General features: G+C 45.0%; 1 protein-coding gene across 5 annotated transcripts in view; it reads left to right on the top strand.

Moving 5' to 3' along the window:
* ZDHHC2 (zinc finger DHHC-type palmitoyltransferase 2) overlaps nucleotides 1-20934 on the top strand; it is a 38071-nt gene that overhangs the window by 3438 nt on the left and 13699 nt on the right. For all 5 annotated transcript variants that reach the window (XM_060278826.1, XM_060278827.1, XM_060278825.1 and 2 more), the window contains exons 2-3: nucleotides 11975-12001; nucleotides 20395-20489. In XM_060278826.1, coding sequence (XP_060134809.1) covers nucleotides 11975-12001; nucleotides 20395-20489 — 122 coding nt within the window. The remainder of the gene's footprint in view (nucleotides 1-11974; nucleotides 12002-20394; nucleotides 20490-20934) is intronic.

Here is a 20934-nt window from a genome sequence, read left to right on the forward strand (position 1 = left end):
TGGACTAGGAATATTAGATTTCAATATGAAATTTAATTCTTCCTCACCTATTAGCTTTCACCCTAAACATTGTGTCCTTAATCTTTGGGAAAGATAGGGCAGATTCTCATGACCATTTGGACAATCATTGCCTTATCAGAGATTACTGTACACATTGATGGCTTGTGATCAAATCATAATCACATACAGGATCAGATGTTTAGCATACCATTTTGATTTTTGATGTTGTCCCTAATAGTTTAAAAACTTTTTATTCCCCCCCCCCAGCCCTAAATACTTTCTGTATCTTTAACTGGGTGCCCCAAGAAGTTACCAAGCATTTATTTACTTACTTCATTTATATCCTACCATTCCTTCAAGGAACTTAGGGTGGTGGACATGCTTCACACACAAATTTTATCGTAACCCTGTTAGTTAGATTATAGTGACTGACCCAAAGTTATCCAGTGAGCTTAATGACTGATTGAGTATTTGAATTTCCCTAGTCCAACCTTCTAAATGGAACCAGCAAACTGGCACCCGCTGGTGCCATGGCACCCATGATCGCCTTCAGCGGCATCCCTGGGCAGGGGCTGCAGACTCTGCTTTCATTTTTTTTTAAAGCCCCCATAGGAAGAAAGTTGTGAAGCAAAATGCACAGGTACTCTTTTAAGTGATCTCTGTGAAGTGAGCCAGACTGACTGATCGCACCTGTCAGTGTTTTTATCCAATAAGTGAATTCAGAGCTGTGACAGATACCAGGCAGTAGGAATCTGTGAGGTCCCAAAGTGCTGTTGTTTTTTCCTACCCGTGGTCCTTGGAATCTCTGTAGTTTGCCCTTCCTTTTCCCCTAGCAATTAAGATGCATCTTTCTTGTGGCGGGTTTGTCTGAGATCAGATAACTCCTAGAAATTAAGTTTTGCAAATGCTACAGCACAATACATGTGGGTGGATATTAAATAATTCCCCTTCCCACAAAAGGCAAATGTGAAAACTTTGCAAAGAGGCCTAGGATTGTCTCCTCTGCAGGAGCTAAAGATCAAGCACTCATTAAGAATTCAATCTACTTATGAATGGAGCTCCGTCCGCCATCTTGGATGTGGTTTAGATAGGATTTTTTCTACTTACGAATTTTTAGATAGGGTTGCTTCGACTTACGAATTTTTTCTCCCAATGCATTCCTATGGGATTCGACTTACATTTTTTTTCGACTTACGAATGTGCGTTCGGAATGCATTAAATTCGTAAGTAGAGGTACCACTGTATAGTTTACTTACAGTACAATGGTGTACTGTATATGTTTATTCAGAGGTAAGTTCCTTTCTGTTTAATGTGACAGCCTAGCCCTAGGCTTTGGTTTGCATTGGGGGGAAACGGGGTTATTGTGCCTTTAACAGCTGTATGATAGACAGAAATTTAACAGATTAAGCCTTTTATAGTATGGAAATTCAATTGTAGAGAAAGTTTTGCCTACGATTTATGGTTTGCCCCCCATATTTTGTCATACCATGCACCCTTTGCAGCTGTTTTATGACTAGCGCCCACAGTACACTCTCAACATTATAATTGTGACCACTGGACCAAAATAGTTGGTGACCCCTGCCCTATATTAACACATTTTTATTTGATTTGATTCCATACACACTCTGCTGACGCATGTGGGGGCCGGGAACAGAATCTCCATGTGAAATGGTCGTCAGCTGTATTTGCTGTAGCTATAAGGTTAAAGAAACTGTTTTTTTCACCCTCTCTTCTTCTTCACCCTTTCATATTCCAATACTGAAAAAGAGCCATGTAGCACCTCAAATGCTAACAGATTTATTGTAGTAGAAGCATTCAATGAAAAACATATGCTACAATGAATCTGTTAGTATTTAAGGTGTTACAAAATGCTGCCACTCCACATTACACCCTACTCCCAGCAACTTCTGCCAGCCTACAGTTCGAAAGCATACCAGCGTGAGTAGATAAATAGATACCGCTGCGACAGGAAGGTAAATGGTGTTTGTGTGCTCTGGCACTCTTCATGGTCCTCTGTGCACCAGAAGCTGTTTAGTCATGCTGGCCACAAAATCTGTCTGTGGACAAACGCCAGCTCCCTCAGCCTAAAAAGTGAGATAAGTTTCACACTCCATAGTCTTGTTTGACTGGACTTAATCATCCAGGGGTCCCTTACCTTTCACTTTACTCCTAGCAGCTTTTATCCCTCACATAAAAAAGTCAATCTTTAGATGAGTACATCTAAAATCTTGAGAGTGTCATGAATGCTGTCACAAAATGAGAACAATAGGAATACCCAGTCACAAAATGACTGTCAATGACGACCAATTGCAAAAACACCCACTTCATAGAAGACAAACTCTCTTCTCCCTCCACATAGGATAAAGAGAATCACACAAACAAACACATACACATGTCTCGAGGAGAAATCACATAGAAACACACTCTACTACTTCCCTTCTTGTTTGGATCCTTTTACTTGCACTCCCTCCAGATGCAGTGCGTTGGTCACTGCTGTAACAAACAAAAAACTATGTATTCATACTTTACCTTCTTTCTTGACTATTTTTGGTCCTTATCTCATCCAGAAAAAGTTCATAGAGGCAGGATGTGGTAAAGAGTGATGATTTCTTGGTCATCTCGGTGTTCTTTTTAAGGTGGTGATTGCTTCCTTCCCTCTTCTGAAGGGAGAAGAAAAAGGTGGAGAGCTCAGAGGCCTTACAGGCACCCTGGGAGGTCAGCATGGGGCTCAGCTGTATTCATGGACACCATGTTAGCAATACCACAGCCCCAACAAAATGCCAAATGCATATACAGCTATTTGTCTACTTCTTTTGCCCAGGGAAACCGATGTTATATGGCCATGGTGGCTGGGAGCAGTTGGCCCTGTTTGAATTCCCTAAGTGAAGTTAGTTGTGGCTTGACTAACTTGTATCATTGGTTTCAATAGAACTTAGTCATAACTATGTAGTATATGGGCCATATCCTGCCTTCCTCTCTGGGCAGTGTATTAGAGATTAAAATAGAGTGGATTTTTACCAGCATAGAAACAAACCAGTATGTCTCAAACAGAACAGTGAAAAAGTATGGTGTATTAAACATAACACAAAACAAGGAGAACATTTTGGATGTACTCTATGCAGAAAGTAATGTGATTACAAAAAACAAACAACCCACAAATGACAAGGACCTGGAGGTTAAAATTGTAATGATTAATTCCTATAGCACTTCTTAATTTTTTCCAAGTGGTTTTAATCTATTACATTTTCTGTTTGAACAAGCATGTAAAATAGGCGACTTATTTCCATAGCTTTGCTCTTTGTGGCACATGAAATATTGGCTGAGTCTCACATGTAAAGGAAAAGATCTTGGAAAAAGATGGTGTGACAGTTAGGCAATACATTGGAAGTATTTTAATTGAAGTATTTGTCACATAATTTTACTGTGACAAGTATAAGTAATATAAAGCAACGTCTGCTACTTAGCTATATATAGACATGAAACAGAAGCACTTTGAAGCATCATTGAGTTGAATGAGAAAGTTAAGCACATGCTTAAATCTTTCCAGCTAAAATCAGTTGAACCTCAAATGCATGTGCATCCACATACATTGTAAGCATATTCAATTTACTCAGTAGATGATGTTGGACAAAGGACCTCAAGGTGCCATTTCAGTCATATTTGACTTGTTTGTTTCTTTATTTAGAAGCATTTTTCTCCCACTCTTAGGTCCCCAAACTCACATAATATAAAAAACAAATGATACCCGTATTTTTTCGCTCCATAAGACACACCTGACCATAGGACGCACCTAGTGTTTTTAGAGGAAAACAAGAATTTTTTCTTTCTTTCTTGAATTGTCCTAGGCATAGCAGCCAACTCCTAGAGGCCCAGGTGCCTTTGCCCCCCATTAAATATTTGAGGAAGTTACCCCCCCCCATGTTGATGGACATTGTCATTCATATAGTGTGCATGCACTTTGTCTTGAGATCAATTGCAGCGGTTCTCAACCTGTGGGTCCCTGGATGTTGTTGGACTACAACTCCCATCACCCATCAACTCCCATCATTCCTGAGCTCTGGCCTTGCTAGCTAGGGGGATGGGAGTTGTACTGTAGTTCAACAACATCTGGGGTGAGAGAGAGAGAGAAAGATAGACAAGGAAGGAAGGGAGTGAAAGAGAGAGAGGAAGAGAGAGGGAAGGAAGGAGGGGAGGAAAGGCTGAGAGAGAAAGAAAGGGAGGGAGGGGTGAAAGAGAGAAGGAGGGAGGGAAGGAAGGGGTGAGAGAGTGAAAGAAAGAGGGAGAAGGAAGGAGGGAGAGAGAGAGAAAGAAAGGGGAGGAAGGATGGAAGCTGGGAGGAGGGGCGGAAGGGGCTCCCTTCCGTCTCCTCTCACCTCGCTCGCTGTCACGGAAGCAGCCCGAGAGCCGGTTTCCCGCTGCGTGCAGTTCTGGCTCTGGCTCTGGCTCTGGCTTTTGCGCGGGCTCTGGCTCTCGCATTCGCTCTGTAGCTTTATTGGCTTACTAATGGTTGCACCCAGGCAGGGACAGAGACAGTCAATAACAACACCGAGGGTTGAATCCAGAGAAAGAGTTTAATCTCTATATAGAGAGACTCTCGATGATCCATATTTCACGACAAGAGTAAAGAAAGACAAATTTGCAAAGATTCTTATACACTTCTTGGGCTTCTTCCCCCCCCCCCAGGAATCCACTCTGTAAGAGTGCGCACGCAAGAGGGTCATAGGTTACAAAGCAGCCTTGAGTGTGCCTGATATTTGCGTCATCTCCTGGTGTAGACCTTGAGCATCTCCTGATGCTCCTTGTGCTTTCTGGCAAGGCCATCCTGTCTAGCTGTTGAGTGTTTTCATTACACTTTGACACAGAGGCATAGAGGCAAAGAGAAAAGCATTTTAAGGAGAAAAGCATTTTAGGAATATGGGGGGCTAAGCCACACAATCAGAATTATACAATGCAGGCAATGCAAACTATAGGATCAGATTTAGCTCAATAATACAATTAGCAGTTCTCTCCCTACAGCTCCATAGGACACACATACTTTCCCCCTTCCTTTTTGGGAGAGAAAAAGTGTGTCTTTTGGAGCAAAAAATACGGTAGTCCCTGCCCACAGGCTTACATTGTAAAACTTCATAAAACATAATGTTGTGTATCAAAAGGGATGGGGAGAGGAGAAGAACAGGTAAATTCAGGTACCAGTTTTGAAGTTACTGAGTTTGGATCATAACAAACTTGAAGTAGTTGAGGAAGAGCAGGAGCCAAACAGAGCTGGTCTCAGAATCGGGTGGGGTGAGACCTGCTTTCCATCTTTCCCTCTGCTGCTGCCCAATGCAGTGTTTGTATCTCAAAATGCTATAATTAGCAAAACCTAAAATTGGATTACATAACCCACATTTAATTATTTTTACCACCAATACAGTTTTGTTCATGAAGGGTTAATGCTTCATACCTGTGAGGGGCAAGGGATATCGCGAAGCCCCTCCCCTCCTGAGTTCCAGCCCAGCCCCGAGCGAGGCTGAAAAGAGGGAAAGCTCCAGCTCAAGTGGGGAAACAGGAAGTGGTGTCCAAGGCTCTGGCAGGGTAGAAGAGCCATCGTCCCAGGTGGGACAGGAAGGGGGAAGGAAGGGGGGCAGGCCAGTCCCCCCAACTCCGGAACTTCGCAGAAAGCGTCGGGGGAAGAGGATGGGTCTCCCCAAGTTGTTATGCTGGCGCAAGACGCGCCAAAAGCCACTTGGAGGTTCTGATTCAAGCTGAACAGATGTGTCGTTGTAAATAGCACTGCCATTAGCACTGTAAATACTCAGCACCAATAAAAGACAAAATGCAGAGCTGTGTAGAGTCGTTACTCTGAAGTAGCCTTCTCCGGCCACCGTGACAGCAACCTCCAAGTCTTTCTGGCTACTTTGGAGCGGCCGCGATGAGCGCGCAAGACGCTGAGCAGTGGAGGCTGGAGGCCGAAGCCGCAGCACAGGAATTACAGAAATTACAGAACCTGACAGCGCAGGCACACCAGCAATTACTTGCCGCTCAGGAGGAAGTGCGAGGAACGCGGGAGGAGCTGAACAAGCTGGCAGAGCAGGTGAGAGCGAAAGATGAAACTGAGAAGCAACTAAGGGTGATGGTGGTGGAGTTACAGAAAAAGCTGGATGAGGAAAAAGCTGCGAGAGGTGGGAGGGTGCCCCAGCCCCAGCTAGTCCAAGTGAGGAGGGGACAGACCCTAGTCACCAAGTTTAGCGGCGACCCGAGAGAGTACCTAGGCTTTGAGACAGAAATAAATTATGCGCTGGAACTGCATGCGGCAGAATTCCCAGATGACGCGCACAGAGTCTCCTTTATCATAGAGCATTTGACGGGGGCCGCCAGAGAATGGGTCAGACCGCTCATTGCGCAAAAAAATGATTGCATAAAGAACGCAAAACTATTCTTAGAAGCTTTAAAAATCATGTATGCGAGTGACTCTGAAATGGAAGCCACAAAAGAAGAGCTTCATAACTTAACACAAGGAAAATCGACAGTTCGGGACTACTGGGCGAGGTTCACCATGCTAGTGCACAAACTGGGGTGGGATCTGCACAGTGAGCCAGTGAAATCAGCCTTCTACCTGGGGTTGCACTCAGACGTTAAGGATGAGCTGGCGAGAGGTCCCAAACCGCGGACTATGGATGAGTTAAGCAAAGCGGCGCTAGCGGTGGGGGTGAGACAGGAATCCAGATGGAATGACAAACAAACGACGCGGGCAACAAAGCCTTGGTTCCCACGCTCCCAGGACAGACCACTTCACCAAACCCCACCCCAGGGCCCACCCCTAGTCCCGCCCAGACCGAGCTCAGAGCCGGAACCGATGGAGATCGGTGGAGCGCGCGCGCGCGCGCGCGGGCTTTTCAAACCCCGGCGGCGCCAAGACGCAAGGAGGGAAGAGGCGGGAATTGCTTTCTCTGCAACTCCCCCCAGCATCGCGTCAAAGACTGCCCACACCGCAGGGAGTGGCAAGGAAAGGCGGGAACGGTTGTGCCCTCCCCCACTGACGTAGCACCACAGCAGGGAAACGAGACAGCCTGGCTGCAGGAGACAAGGGGCAGCAGCCAGGCACAGTTAGCACAAACCGGCCCCAACCCGCCCACCCGCACAGCGAGGAGCAGCGCCAGCCCACCCCCCCCAGAGCAGGGTTGGTTCTAGAAGTGACGCTAACGCTCCCAAATGGCTATCCCCTGACGGTCCTCGCGTTAATCGATTCGGGGGCGTCGGCGAACTTCTTCTCGAGAACCTTTGCAGAAGCACACCAGATCCAACTTCTGCAGCTGGATTTCCCCCTGCACGTCTCCACCATAGACGGCAGGGAGTTGCTGGGAGGGGCCATCACCCACCAGACCCCCCCCCCATGAGAATGACGGTGGGGCGACACTCAGAGACACTGGCATTCAACGTCACCACCATCTCAGACCCCCCCCCATCGTCTTGGGCATGAGCTGGCTGGCGCGCCATGACCCCTCCATCAGTTGGCACCAGAGATGCATCACGTTTGGATCGGACTTTTGTCTAGAACATTGCATGCAGCGCCAACCAGGGGAGGGGCCTCCCATAGCCACGGTGGCCACCATGCACATCAAGGGGGGGGAGGCAATACCCAAACCATACTGGGACCTGCAGGAGGTCTTCAGCGAAGCGGAGTCCGACCATCTACCCCCACACAGGTCCTTTGACTGTCAGATCAACCTGGTGCCAGGGGCCTCGTTACCCCCCGCCAAGCTGTACTCCATGTCAGATCAGGAACTGGAGGATCTGCGGGAGTTCATCGACAAGAACCTCAAGAGGGGGTTCATCAGAGAAAGCAAGGCAGCAGGGGGCAGCCCGGTCTTCTGGGTGGACAAGAAAGACACGCAACAGTGCCGCCTGGTGGTGGATTTTAGACGGCTCAATAGCATGACGGAACCGGTGGCTTTCCCAATGCCCAGAGTGGATGATCTGCTGACAGCGGCACGCAGGGGCAAGATCTTCACCAAGCTCGATCTGAGGGGGGCGTACAACTTGATCAGGATCCGGGAAGGCGATGAGTGGAAGACTACGATGTTCACGCCTCTGGGCTCTTTTGAATATCTGGTGATGCCCTTCGGTTTGCAAGGAGACTCAGCATGCTTCCAGGCCTTCATGCACCACGTCCTGGGGTCCCTCCTCTTCAAGAACTGCTTGGTCTTCCTAGATGACATCCTTATATACTCCAATGACCCCGAGCAGCATGTGAAGGATGTCAGGGAGGTGTTGCAGCGCCTAAAGGAGAACCACCTGTATGTGAAGCTAGAGAAGTGCAAGTTTCACACCAGGGCAGTGGACTTCCTGGGCTACAAGCTGTCAGACAAGGGGCTAGCGATGGACAAGGACAAGGTGCAGGCCATCCTGGACTGGCACAGCCCCAGGACGCGCAAAGATGCCCAACGCCTACTAGGCTTCGCCAACTTCTACAGGAAGTTCATCAAGAACTTCTCTCGCGTTACGGCTCCCATCACGGACTGCCTGAGAGGCAAGCAGAAGTTCAGATGGACACCAGAGGCGCAAGCAGCGTTCGAAAGCCTCTAGAGGGTGTTCGCCTCAGACCAGAACTTGTTCCACGTGGTGCAGGATGCGCCCCTACGCGTGGAGACAGATGCTTCAGACAGAGCTGTGGGCGCCATTTTGCTGCAACTGGACGCCAACAGAGAGTGGAGACCCTGTGCCTTCTTCTCCAGAAAGCTGACCCAGCCGGAGCGCAACTACTCGGTGTTTGATAAGGAGCTTCTCGCGATCCACTCTGCGTTCCAGCACTGGAGACACTTCCTGGTGGGCGCCAAGCACCCCATTCAGGTGTGCACGGACCACAAGAACCTGGAGTTCTGGAGAACGGCCAGGGTGCTCAACCAGCGGCAGATACGGTGGGCAGAGTTCTTCTCGCACTTCAACTTCTCCATCCACTACATACCGGGGGAGCAGAATGTCAGGGCGGATGCCCTCTCCCGCAAGCCAGAGTACATGGAGGAGGAGTTGCCCCCAGCACCCAGGCACATTTCCCCCCCGTCCGCATGGTCCTGCGGAGCAGCAGTGGTGAGCGAGGCAGAACTCACAGCACTGACGGCAGCAGATGAGTTTGCCACCCGCATCTTCAGAGAGCTGCGAGGGGGGAGGGAGCAGGCAAAAGACTTTGAGGAAAGGAGGGGGTTGCTTTTTTACAGGGGAGCCCTGTACCTGCCCACCAACCAGCTCAGAGGTAAGGTCCTCAAGCAGATGCACGACAACCCGACGGCGGGTCATTTTGGAAGGGACAAAACCACTCACCTAGTCATGAGACACTTCTGGTGGCCAGGGGTGCGGGAAGATGTTCAGGACTATGTAAGGGGCTGTGACATATGCCAGAGAGCAAAGGTGGTCAGAGCACCACCAGCAGGGTTGCTGGAGCCATTAGCCACACCGCACAGGCCGTGGGAAGTAGTGTCCATGGACTTCATCACAGACCTGCCGTCGTCCAGGGGCAAGACCGCAGTGTTGGTGGTGGTGGACCTCATGTCCAAAATGTGCCATTTTATACCGTGTGCCAGGGCGGTCTCTGCAGAAGAGACAGCCAAACTGTTTGTTGACCACGTATTCAGATTGCATGGATTACCTTTAAGAGTTATCTCGGATCGAGGCCGCCAATTTGTTTCCAGGTTCTGGAGGCGGCTCATGAACCTCCTGCAGGTGGAGGTCAGCTTGTCGACGGCTCGGCACCCGCAGACCAATGGACAGGCGGAGAGGGTCAACGCAATTCTGCAGCAGTACCTGAGATGCTACGTCAGCCAGCGGCAAACGGACTGGGTGGATCGCCTGCCACTGGCAGAATTTGCCTACAACAATGCGGTGCACGTCTCCACAGGGGTGTCGCCCTTTAAGGCCAACTACGGGCGCGACCTCAGATCCTTCCCGGAGAGGGAGGGGGAGGAGGAGGAGGAGGGCCCACAGGCAGAGGATTGGGCAGAGGAACTGGAGACGGTGCACCAGCAGCTCAGAGAACACTTGGAGAGGGCCAAAGAAGCGTACAAGAAGGGGGCAGATCGCCACAGGCGACCGGGGGAGGCCATCAGGGTGGGGGACAAGGTTTGGTTGTCCTCGGAGGGCCTTCCCACCAGAGGGAGGTGCAAGAAGCTGGCACCCAGAAGGTTGGGCCCCTTCACGGTCACGCAGCAGGTAAACCCGGTGGCATACAGGCTGGCACTGCCAGAGGACATGAGGGTGCACCCAGTGTTTCATAGATCGCTGCTGTCTCCGTACAGGGAAAGTAGCAGGTTCCGAGGCAGCGCACAGACCCCCGAGGGAGGGGGGGAGAGTGGAGGCAGGGAGCCACTCAATGAAGCAACGGCCATCCTTGATTCACGAAGGGGGGTGGGGGGCCTGGAGTACCTCATGGCATGGGAGGACGCCCCGCCATCCCAAAATGAATGGGTCCCAGCCACCCAGATACAAGAGGAATTCTTAGTGGAAGAATTCCACGCCCTCTTCCCACACAGGCCCAAGCCCTGGCACATGGAACGGGAGTGGGAGGAGGAGGAAGCACAGGAGGGGGAAAGCAGTTCACCATGGAGATGGGAAGCAGAGTTTGAGGACACGGAGGAGGAGATATGGGCATCTCCGAGGTCCATTCAGTCAGGAGAAGAGGTGGACTGGCAGCAGATTTTCACCCCCACCAGCTCTGAGGCCACGGACTTTTTGGGCTTTCCCTCTTCCCAGGAGGAAGGAGGGGGCCAACGGGACTGGGGGGAGGTGTTCACACCAACCGGCTCGGACAGCACGGAGTTTTTAGGCTTTCAGTCACCACCGACACCCGTGCAGCCTCTAGGGAGGGGAGAAGGGGGGCCTGGGAGGGGGGTGGATGTGAGGGGCAAGGGATATCGCGAAGCCCCTCCCCTCCTGAGTTCCAGCCCAGCCCCGAGCGAGGCTGAAAAGAGGGAAAGCTCCAGCTCAAGTGGGGAAACAGGAAGTGGTGTCCAAGGCTCTGGCAGGGTAGAAGAGCCATCGTCCCAGGTGGGACAGGAAGGGGGGCAGGCCAGTCCCCCCAACTCCGGAACTTCGCAGAAAGCGTCGGGGGAAGAGGATGGGTCTCCCCAAGTTGTTATGCTGGCGCAAGACGCGCCAAAAGCCACTTGGAGGTTCTGATTCAAGCTGAACAGATGTGTCGTTGTAAATAGCACTGCCATTAGCACTGTAAATACTCAGCACCAATAAAAGACAAAATGCAGAGCTGTGTAGAGTCGTTACTCTGAAGTAGCCTTCTCCGGCCACCGTGACAATACCTTTAGAAATAAATGAAATAAAATTGATGCATGCGGGAGAAAACTACCAATAAATCATGGTTGTGTATCACTCTATTTCAATATATAATAATTCCACTTGTAGATAAATTGTTAGTGATCATCCAATTGGTGATCCCATTTTAACCTTATAGCTAACAATAATGGGAAATTTCAGTTTCAACCCCCTAGCTGTGAGAAAAGGGCATCAAGACCCTGGGAGCCAGGAGCCCCTTTCCCTCCACCACCACTCTCAACCCCTTTGGGGGCATATCTCTGCAGACTAGCACTTTAAGAGTGTTGTCTATCTTAATACTTTCCACTGGCTTAAGAAGTCTTTCCTGTCTCAAGTTGAAACTCCTGTATCCTCTTCCACACTAGAACTTATTGAGAAGAGTACTTCTCCCTTCCTTTTCATGCAGTTGTGGCTGTTCACCCACTCAAGGATCTAATCATCTTTTCAAGAGAGACTATCGGCCCTCTTTATTTACTTACAAATATTGTAACTGCCAGGATATTATCCCAGGGTTGGTTGGTTGGTTTTGGAATGGATGTTTAATTGATCACAGCAATTTACAAAGTAACTAACTAACAAATGTACACATTGTCTCAAGAAGATGGGAATGTCTTGTTTGTGTTCAAATAACGGCAAGTAATATTTTTCAATTTATTTATTTCTGTCTCTCTTGCAGTAACCATGACAAATATTGGAGAAAAAGGTAACTATTTATTACTACATTTATGTTTTGCTTTTCTTACAATATCTCAAAAAAACCCAGTGTATATAGAGTTCACTTAGCTTTAGCAAGGTTTTACTACGAATTTCGTGATTTACACACTGCATTTTGATTCCTATATCTACGCATGTAATTATTTTTATTTAACTTAGACCAGGATGAGCAGTTTTGAATTCAGGGCCTGCCAATAGAAGAATTACTGACAGGCCTGGAAAAAATATTTTTCTGTGCAGTAGTAGTAGTAAAAAAAGGAAAAAGCAGTATCTGGTAGTCGAATGAAACAGATATAGAATATAAGGCAAGGAGAGAGGGAGGGAGGGAGGGAGGAAAGGAATGCTTATGAAGATACGATTTTGAATCAGCTTGTGTAAGTTACTCAATAATCAAGTTCAATATCAATGCAAGTAAAGAAGGATAAAATAGTGTTTTGGTAGAATCCTAGTCTGCATTTTATTACTCCTTTTCTTGATATCCTGATTAGTGTTTGCATAGGGGGATATTTAAGAGTGTGCCTCCCCTTCCGCACAGTCTGAAGTGGCAGAAACTGCTGCTTTATAGTAAATGTTGGAAATGTAGGCGGCAGCTTTATTTTTTTTTCCCATTTGGGGGTATGGGAATCAAAATTTTCTCCATTTGGGGAAAAAACACACTATGCTGTGAAGCAATTATGGTTGGTAGGTCACTGCAGAGGACACACAGCTCTGTTTCTGTTGTTCAACAATTACTAAGGAAGTTGTTTATGTTCCAAATTGGTGCCTGGAGGCAGGAATGCACAAGATGAGGGTTAACAAATTGATGCTTAATCCAAACAAGACACAAGTGCTCCCGGTCATAAGAGAGACTGATTCTGGAATAGAGATTCAGCCTGTTTTGGATGGGGAAGAATATTGTTGAAAGCTTTGGCATTCATCTGTAAACTCCTAAATGGTTTAGGTGCAGGTTGACAAAAGGACTGCCTCCTTCCAGACTAGCTGGCCTGCTGCCTAAGATCTAGTGGAGAGAACCCTCTCTGTATCCTACTTATAGAAGAAACATGGATGGTAGGCACCCAAGAGAGGGCCTTTGATGTGGCCACACCTAGATCTTGAAAGAACTTGTCCTTTTAGGTTTGAATGCCTCCCTCCCTGGACAATTTCATCAGTTGTTGAAGACCTTTCCATTCCAGCAAGCTTTCACTGCAGCACTTTGGATAAGAGTTTGTTGTGCCTGTCATATCTGTATTTTATTAATTTGTTTAATGTGTATTTATGTAAGCTGCCTTGAGTGAGGTGTAAGCCTTGGAAAGGCTGGATATTCTTATTAAATAAATAAATATTCTTATTTAAATAAATACAGTGGTACCTCGGTTTTCGAACGTAATCTGTTCCAGAAGACCGTCCGACTTCTGAAACATTCGAAAACTAAACCATTTACTTACAGAAACATTTACTTACGGAAAACTCAATACATGTTCGGCTTCCAAAAAGCATTTGAAAACTGAAGCAGTTACTTCCGGGTTTTGGCGTTCAAAAACCAAAACGTTCGACTTCCGGGGACTTCCGAGTACGTCGCTGGCCCGATCGGTCGCAAGAGAGCCAGCTCCGTGGCTTCTCTGCGTGTTCCGGGGATAGGGGCTATCGCGGCGGCTACGCGATCCCCAAAAGAGCAGCGGGTCGAGCTTCTCGCTGATGTGGACCTGGCAGAGGCTGTGGGGTGCCTCCTCCGACCCCCAGAACCCCTAATTTAGGGGGGCTGAGAGAGGACGGAGTGGAGGCGCGAGCTTCCCAAGGCGTTTTGCTTCCCTCGGACACAAAGCCGCTAGTACCGGAGGGTTGTAAGCGACGGACTTATTCCAAAATTAAGTTTAAAGAACTTTGATGTGCCGTGAGTAAGAGACTTTTATCGTATTCTTAATTGGATTTAATTTGGCTGCGGGAGAGCCTTTGAAACGGAGGTCGGGCTCTCCCTTTGTAACGGCAATTAGGAAGCAGGGAAAAGAGCGCTGCAGCCACTTAAGAATTTACAGCGGCAAGCTTTAAATCCTGCGGATCAAAGAATACCCCCTACTGGGACAGGGGGCAGTGGGGAGAAAAGAACTTTGTTGTGCTGTTTCCCCTGTAAGAAGGTGATTTTAAACAGAAAAAAGAGAACTTCTCCTCCCCCACGGGAGCGGGGACCGGTCAGTGAGACAGCAATTAACTGTGAATGGCTCTGAAATTGCTACTTTGAAACTTTTTATAGGCTTGGTATTTGAGAAAGTAGAAAAGCAGACTGCCTGTGACTAATAGAAACTTGCAAAGACTGAGGTTAAAATGTTGCAGTATCTCTCCCCCCCTCGCCATTGAAACAGTATAACAGTCGCCATTGAAACAATATAACAGTCAATGCCTGGCCTGCCCTTGAAGGGAAAACAGCTTGCTTCGGGTGGGAAACAATTGCTCTGCTCTTGTGGGAAACAATAGAGATAAGACTTTGACCTTGAGCTGCTCAGAATAGAGGCTGCAGCTGGGGGAAATATGACAACTACTGACACGCTCTCATCAGCGGCTGCAACTGCTAAAAAAGGACGGAAGGGGTCAGTCTCGCCGTCTTTTGAGGATCAAGTTTTGCAATTATTGAGTGGTTTGAGGGAGAGCCAGGATAAAACCTCACAAGAGCTAAAAAAGAATACAGAAGAATTGAAATTGATTAAGACTGAATTAGGAACATTGAATAAAGAAATTCAACAGGTGAAGGGCCAGGTTGGGGAAGTGGACCAACGGGTCACACAGCTGGAGACAGGGAAAGTGCGGGATTTGGAAAGACAAGGACATCAGGCACAAATTGCGATCTCCATGCTCCAGCTTAAAGAACGTGAAGTAAATTTAAAGGTGAGATCGCTTCCCTTGATTGAGCAGGACAATTTGAAGGCGGCATTGATCCAGGAATTCAACAAAGCTTGGGACATTCCTACTGATGAGCTGGAGACACAAATAGTGAAAGCCTTTCGGTTTGGAACAAGATCAAAGAGGGAAAGAAAATCAGTCAGCGACTGCTTGGTGACATTCCAGACAAGGGAACAGAGAGATAGAATACTCCAGCTACATTATCAAAAGACCCTAAGAGTAAAAGATACCCAAGTAATTCTGTATAAGGACATACCGAAATACCTGCTTGATCTTCGACGCGAGTACCTAGACCTGACCACAGCATTGAGAAAAATTGACATACCCTTCACCTGGGATCTTCCGGAGGGTCTTCATTTTCAGTACCAGCAAAAGAAAATTAAGATAAGATCATTGGAGGATAAAAGAAGATTTTTGGATGACCACGGAGCAGAGCTGAAAGGAGGACAAGGACGACCATCAAGATTGCCAGAACAAGGTACTGATCCCCTAATAGGATTGGGAGCAGATCTTGGTCTGGGGGCAGGCCCAGGCGCACTTGATTAACTTATCATGGCGCTGAGGACGGTATCTTGGAATGTGAACGGCGTAAGCGCACCCAAGAAAAGACACCGGGTGTTTCATATTTTGGAAAAACAAAAATTAGACATTATTTGTCTCCAGGAGACACATGTGAATAGATCTCATAGGAGAATTTTACAAAACAAAAAATTGGGAGAGGAATTCATTACAGCTGACAAGGTGAAAAAACGTGGTGTTGTGATTTACGTTAAAGAAAAATATAAGCCAAAAAAAATTTTCAAGGATGAGGAGGGAAGATATATTGCGGTGGAAATAACAGCGAATGGCGAGAAATTTTTAATAGTTGGAATCTATGCACCAAATGAAGGCAAAGCGGACTTCTACAAAAAGCTACATGGTACCCTGATGGATTATATGGATTACAAGATGTTTTTGATGGGAGATTTGAATGGAGCAGTCTCCACAATGATGGACAGATCCCAAAGAGATAAAATATCAAATGAGGGACGATTACCTAAATCTTTCTTTGAGATGATAGATGAGCTGGACTTAATAGATACGTGGAGACTCAAGAACCCACTAGAAAAAGAACAAACTTTTTTCTCTCAATCAAAAAATTCCTGGAGTAGGCTGGACTATATCTGGATTACGAAAGAGTTGGCGCCAAGAATACATAAAGCGGAAATTTGCCCAAAGACATGCTCTGATCATAATGCAGTATTTCTGGACTTAAAATTAATCGAGCAGGGTTCTTTCAGATGGAGGATGAATGATTCGTTGTTGAGAAATGAACAGGTTTTAAAGATTGCTCAGAAGTCGTTGAGAGATTATTTTGAGATAAATTTGAATACCTCTTTGGGAAAAAAAACAGTATGGGACGCAAGTAAAGCAGTTATGAGAGGACTTTTGATTCAGCAGAATGCAAAGAGGAAGAAGGAACAAAATGAGAAAAAGAATAATATCCTGGATCAATTGAAAGAGAAAGAGAAGAAATTGAGGGCTAAACCTAAGAGTGAGCAATTACAGAAAGAAATCAAGACACTGCAGACCCAGTATGCAATTCTGATAAATCAGGAAATAGAATGGAAAATTAAATGGATGAAACAGAGGACTTTCGAATCTGCAAATAAATGCGGTAAATTACTTGCTTGGCAGCTAAAAAAAAGACAGAAGCAAAATACTATAACAAATTTAATTCAGGATGAGAGAAATATAGAGAAACCTGCAGAGATCAGAAAATGCTTCCAGAAGTACTACAAACAGCTATACAAAAAAGAAAAGGAGAATTTGGACAAGATTGAGCAGTTTTTGGACAGAAATGGATTGCAAAAGATTCCAGAGGATAAAACTACCCTACTTAACCACCAGATAACGATACAAGAAGTGGAAAATGCAATAAATCAGATGCAACTCGGGAAAGCCCCGGGACCGGATGGACTGACAGCTAAATATTATAAAGCTTTAAAGGAATGGCTGATAAGACCATTGACAGACTTGTGCAATGAGATCCTGAGGGGAGGGGGGGCACCGGACTCCTGGAAAGAAGCTTTCATCACGCTGATACCAAAACCAGAAATGGACAAAACTCAAATTAAGAATTACCGCCCCATATCCTTATTGAATGTGGATTATAAAATTTTTGCAAATATTTTGGCTTCCAGATTAAAGACGGTGTTGGGGGATTTGATTCATTCGGACCAGGCTGGCTTTTTGCCGGGCAGACATATGAAGGATAATATTAGAAATGTAATTGATATTTTGGAGTATTTACAGGAGAAAATTAACAAAAAAGCGATGTTGATTTTCATTGATGCGGAGAAGGCATTTGATAATATCTCTTGGGCCTTCATGAAGAAGAATTTGGAAAGGATGGGGACGGGAAGCGGTTTTATGAATGCGATAAATGCAGTTTACACAGAACAGAAAGCAAAAATCATTGTAAATAGTGTGGTATCAGAGGAAATTAGAATTGAAAAAGGAACCAGACAGGGGTGCCCCCTATCACCCCTCTTATTTATATCGGTCCTGGAGGTGCTCTTGTCAACGATTAGAAGAGAGGAATCGATTAAAGGAGTGGGGGTAGGGAGGAAACAATTTAAGTTAAAAGCCTTTGCTGATGACCTTGTTTTAACTTTGCAAGACCCAGAAACCAGTGTGATTAATGCACTGAACTTAATTCAAGAGTTTGGCAGTGTTGCTGGTTTTAAATTGAATAAAAGTAAAACCAAAGTGTTAGATAAAAACTTGACACCGGAAGAGAAAAAGACTTTGGAGGAGGCCACCGGCCTACAATTTGTGAAAAAAGTGAAATACCTAGGGGTGAATTTAACTGCGAAAAATTTGGATTTATATAAAAATAATTATGTGAAAGTTTGGAATGAGATTAAGAGGGAGGTTGAAAGATGGTCGGATTTAAAATTGTCTCTGTCAGGAAGAATATCAGTTGTGAAAATGAATGTATTGCCAAGAATGTTATTTTTGTTTCAAACGTTGCCAATTATAGATAAGGTGGAATGCTTTAAAGAGTGGCAGAAGGTGTTATCTAAGTTTATATGGCAAGGGAAAAAACCGAGAATTAAATATAAATTGTTAACAGACAGTAAAGAGAGAGGTGGCTTTTCCCTGCCAGATCTTGAGATTTATTACGAAGCTGCCGCTTTTTGTTGGTTGAAAGATTGGTGTTTACTAGAAAATACAGATGTTTTAGATTTGGAAGGATTTAATAATGCTTATGGATGGCATGCATATTTATGGTATGACAAAGTCAAGAATCATAAAAGCTTTAAAAATCATGTAATCAGAAAATCATTGTTGAAGGTGTGGATTAAATATAAAGATTTATTAGAGAGGAGAACACCCCTGTGGATCTCACCATTGGAAGCTAAGGCTCATAAAAAATTGACTACGGAGGCCAGGTGGCCCAAATATAGAGATATCTTGGTGGAGGAAGGAGGCCAGTTAAAGTTAAAAACGTATGAGCAGTTAAGAAGTAAGGTAGACGACTGGCTCCAATACCACCAGATAAATGAAATGTACAAGCTAGATAAGAAAAATGGTTTTTCACAGGAAAAATCCAAGCTGGAAACAGAACTGCTAGATCCAAAGACAAAGAATCTTTCCAGAATGTACAATTTGCTACTGCAGTGGCATACGAAAGATGAACAAACAAAAAAGGTAATGATAGATTGGGCAAAAGATGTGGGACATAACATTATGATGGAGGATTGGGAAAGGTTATGGAAAAAGAATATGAAATTTACGGCATGCACGGTCTTGAGAGAAAATATGATGAAAATGATGTATAGATGGTATTTGACCCCAGCAAAACTCGCAAAGATGTACCATAACCAGGATAATAAATGTTGGAAATGTAAGGAGGCAATAGGAACGTTTTATCATATGTGGTGGACGTGTCCACTAGTAAAGGACTTCTGGGAAAGGATTTATAATGAATTGAAAAGAGTCTTTAAGACTACGTTTATTAAGAAACCAGAGTCCTTTCTTTTGGGCATAATGGGAAGAGAATTACCTAATAAAGACTGGAATTTGTTTTTGTATGCCACGACTGCGGCAAGAGTATTATTAGCAAAGTACTGGAAGACATCTGAGCTACCAACAGTGGAGGAATGGCAGATGAAAATGTTGGACTATATGGAACTTGCTGACCTGACCGGGAAACTACGCGACCGGGGAGACGAGAAGTTGCAAGAAGACTGGAAGAAATTTAGAATATACGTTAAGAAGTATTGTAATTTAGACATTTGAAGGGGATTTTAAGCATTTATATAGGTTGCAGATGGTGAAATAGGAGGTTTTGGGGAAAAAATGAAACCTGAAAAGTGGAGTCGATATTGGAACCGTTAAAAAGGGGGCTCGAGGGGGTCCAATAAGGAATTAAGAAATTTAAAATTAGGTAATTTTATTGTTATTATTGTTCTTTTTCTTAACTGTGTATGTTTTTATTCTATGTTATATTTCGGATGTGGACATACGGATTTGGAAATAAGATTGTCATGATTGTCTTTATTTGTTGTTTATAATCTGAAAATTTAATAAAAAATATTTTAAAAAAAAACAAAACGTTCGACTTCCGAGACATTCGAAAATCAAGGTACCACTGAAAATAGTTATTGGAGTGAAGAGATTCATCATATTCTTAGATCGGTATTGCCAATCTGGATATATCCTCACTGCCAAAAAAAACCCCTCCCCCCTCTAATCCCTGGAGCAGTTTGGCAGTTTAAAGAAGTTTCCATTTCGGGAAACTAATAAGATGATGAATGAATGCATCACTGTGTGAATGATCATGAGGCACTTATAAAAAAATAAATAAATGTGGAGAACCAATCTGAAGCATGCGGGAGGGGCAATACCAGGGTTCAGTTTGCTGGTGTGCACATCATTTCAGTTGCAAACCTGGGAGGAATCCAAGCTCACACTACTGCTGGAAAATCTGCTATGAGGTCTGGTTCCATATATTATATCTGTCCTCATTGCAAAGTGATACTTATTCAACTATTGCTGAAAATCAGCAGCTCAGAACCTTTATCTTGGAATCCTTAACTGGACCCTTCACTGAGCCAGTAATGTCAGCCATTGGGAAGGAATTACTTTAACTGATTCCATCAGGCTTCAGATGCAGAACTAATGAGACTTGTTCATGACTTTGTAGTCTGCCTGATTTAAACTGTAATTGGTCTTAAGTTATGTTTTTATGACTTCTATTGGATTTTATCGATTAGTAAACTGACTGCTTATCCTGTGGCCTTATTGATTTAATGTTTAATACCATTGTGTTCTGGTAGTGCTATATAACTTCTTTAATTACCCTTACTTTATTTTATAGTTGTGCTGATGTCTTGATAGCACTGTCATCTACTGTGGACCCTTGGAAATGTTTAGCTTCATCTTGGTTGTCTGTATATTTCTCACACTATTATGCAATTTCTGTAATTCGTTTAATGCCTTAATTTTATGTCTTTGTTTTAGTGGTGTGCCTGCTTGCCTACCATCTATTTTTCACGATGTTTGTGTGGTCTTACTGGAAAACAATCTTTACATCACCAATGAATCCTTCCAAAGAAGTAAGTTACGGTGTAAGAAAAACGAAAAACGCCTTTGTTAATTTTGTTTCTGGTACATAATATCCCCATTTTTAAGGTGTAAATAACACCATGTATGAATTTGTTATCTCTAGATCCCATTCACCTGAAGGCCACCAGTTAGCAAAATACGGTCATTATCGATAGCTGCGAACATTTTACATCTGGGTGAATAAAATCACAACTAATGCTACAGTGTTCTTTCATGCACTTTGGTTTGTCTGTCTGTTGTTTGAAATATTTTTACCAGCTCTTCGGCAAAGGGGGGGGGGGAGGCAGTCCTTCAAGCTTACAATCCAAAAGGCAAGACACATAAATAAAAGGACTGTGAATGAAGGAGGAAAGAAAACCGAAGCACTTGGTCTTCAGTTTTTCAAGCTTAGCAATAGGACATGATAACTTAATTGTGTCTCCTATTGAGACCATT

Source organism: Zootoca vivipara, chromosome 9 (genome assembly GCF_963506605.1).
Source record: "Zootoca vivipara chromosome 9, rZooViv1.1, whole genome shotgun sequence".
Lineage (NCBI taxonomy): Eukaryota > Metazoa > Chordata > Lepidosauria > Squamata > Lacertidae > Zootoca > Zootoca vivipara.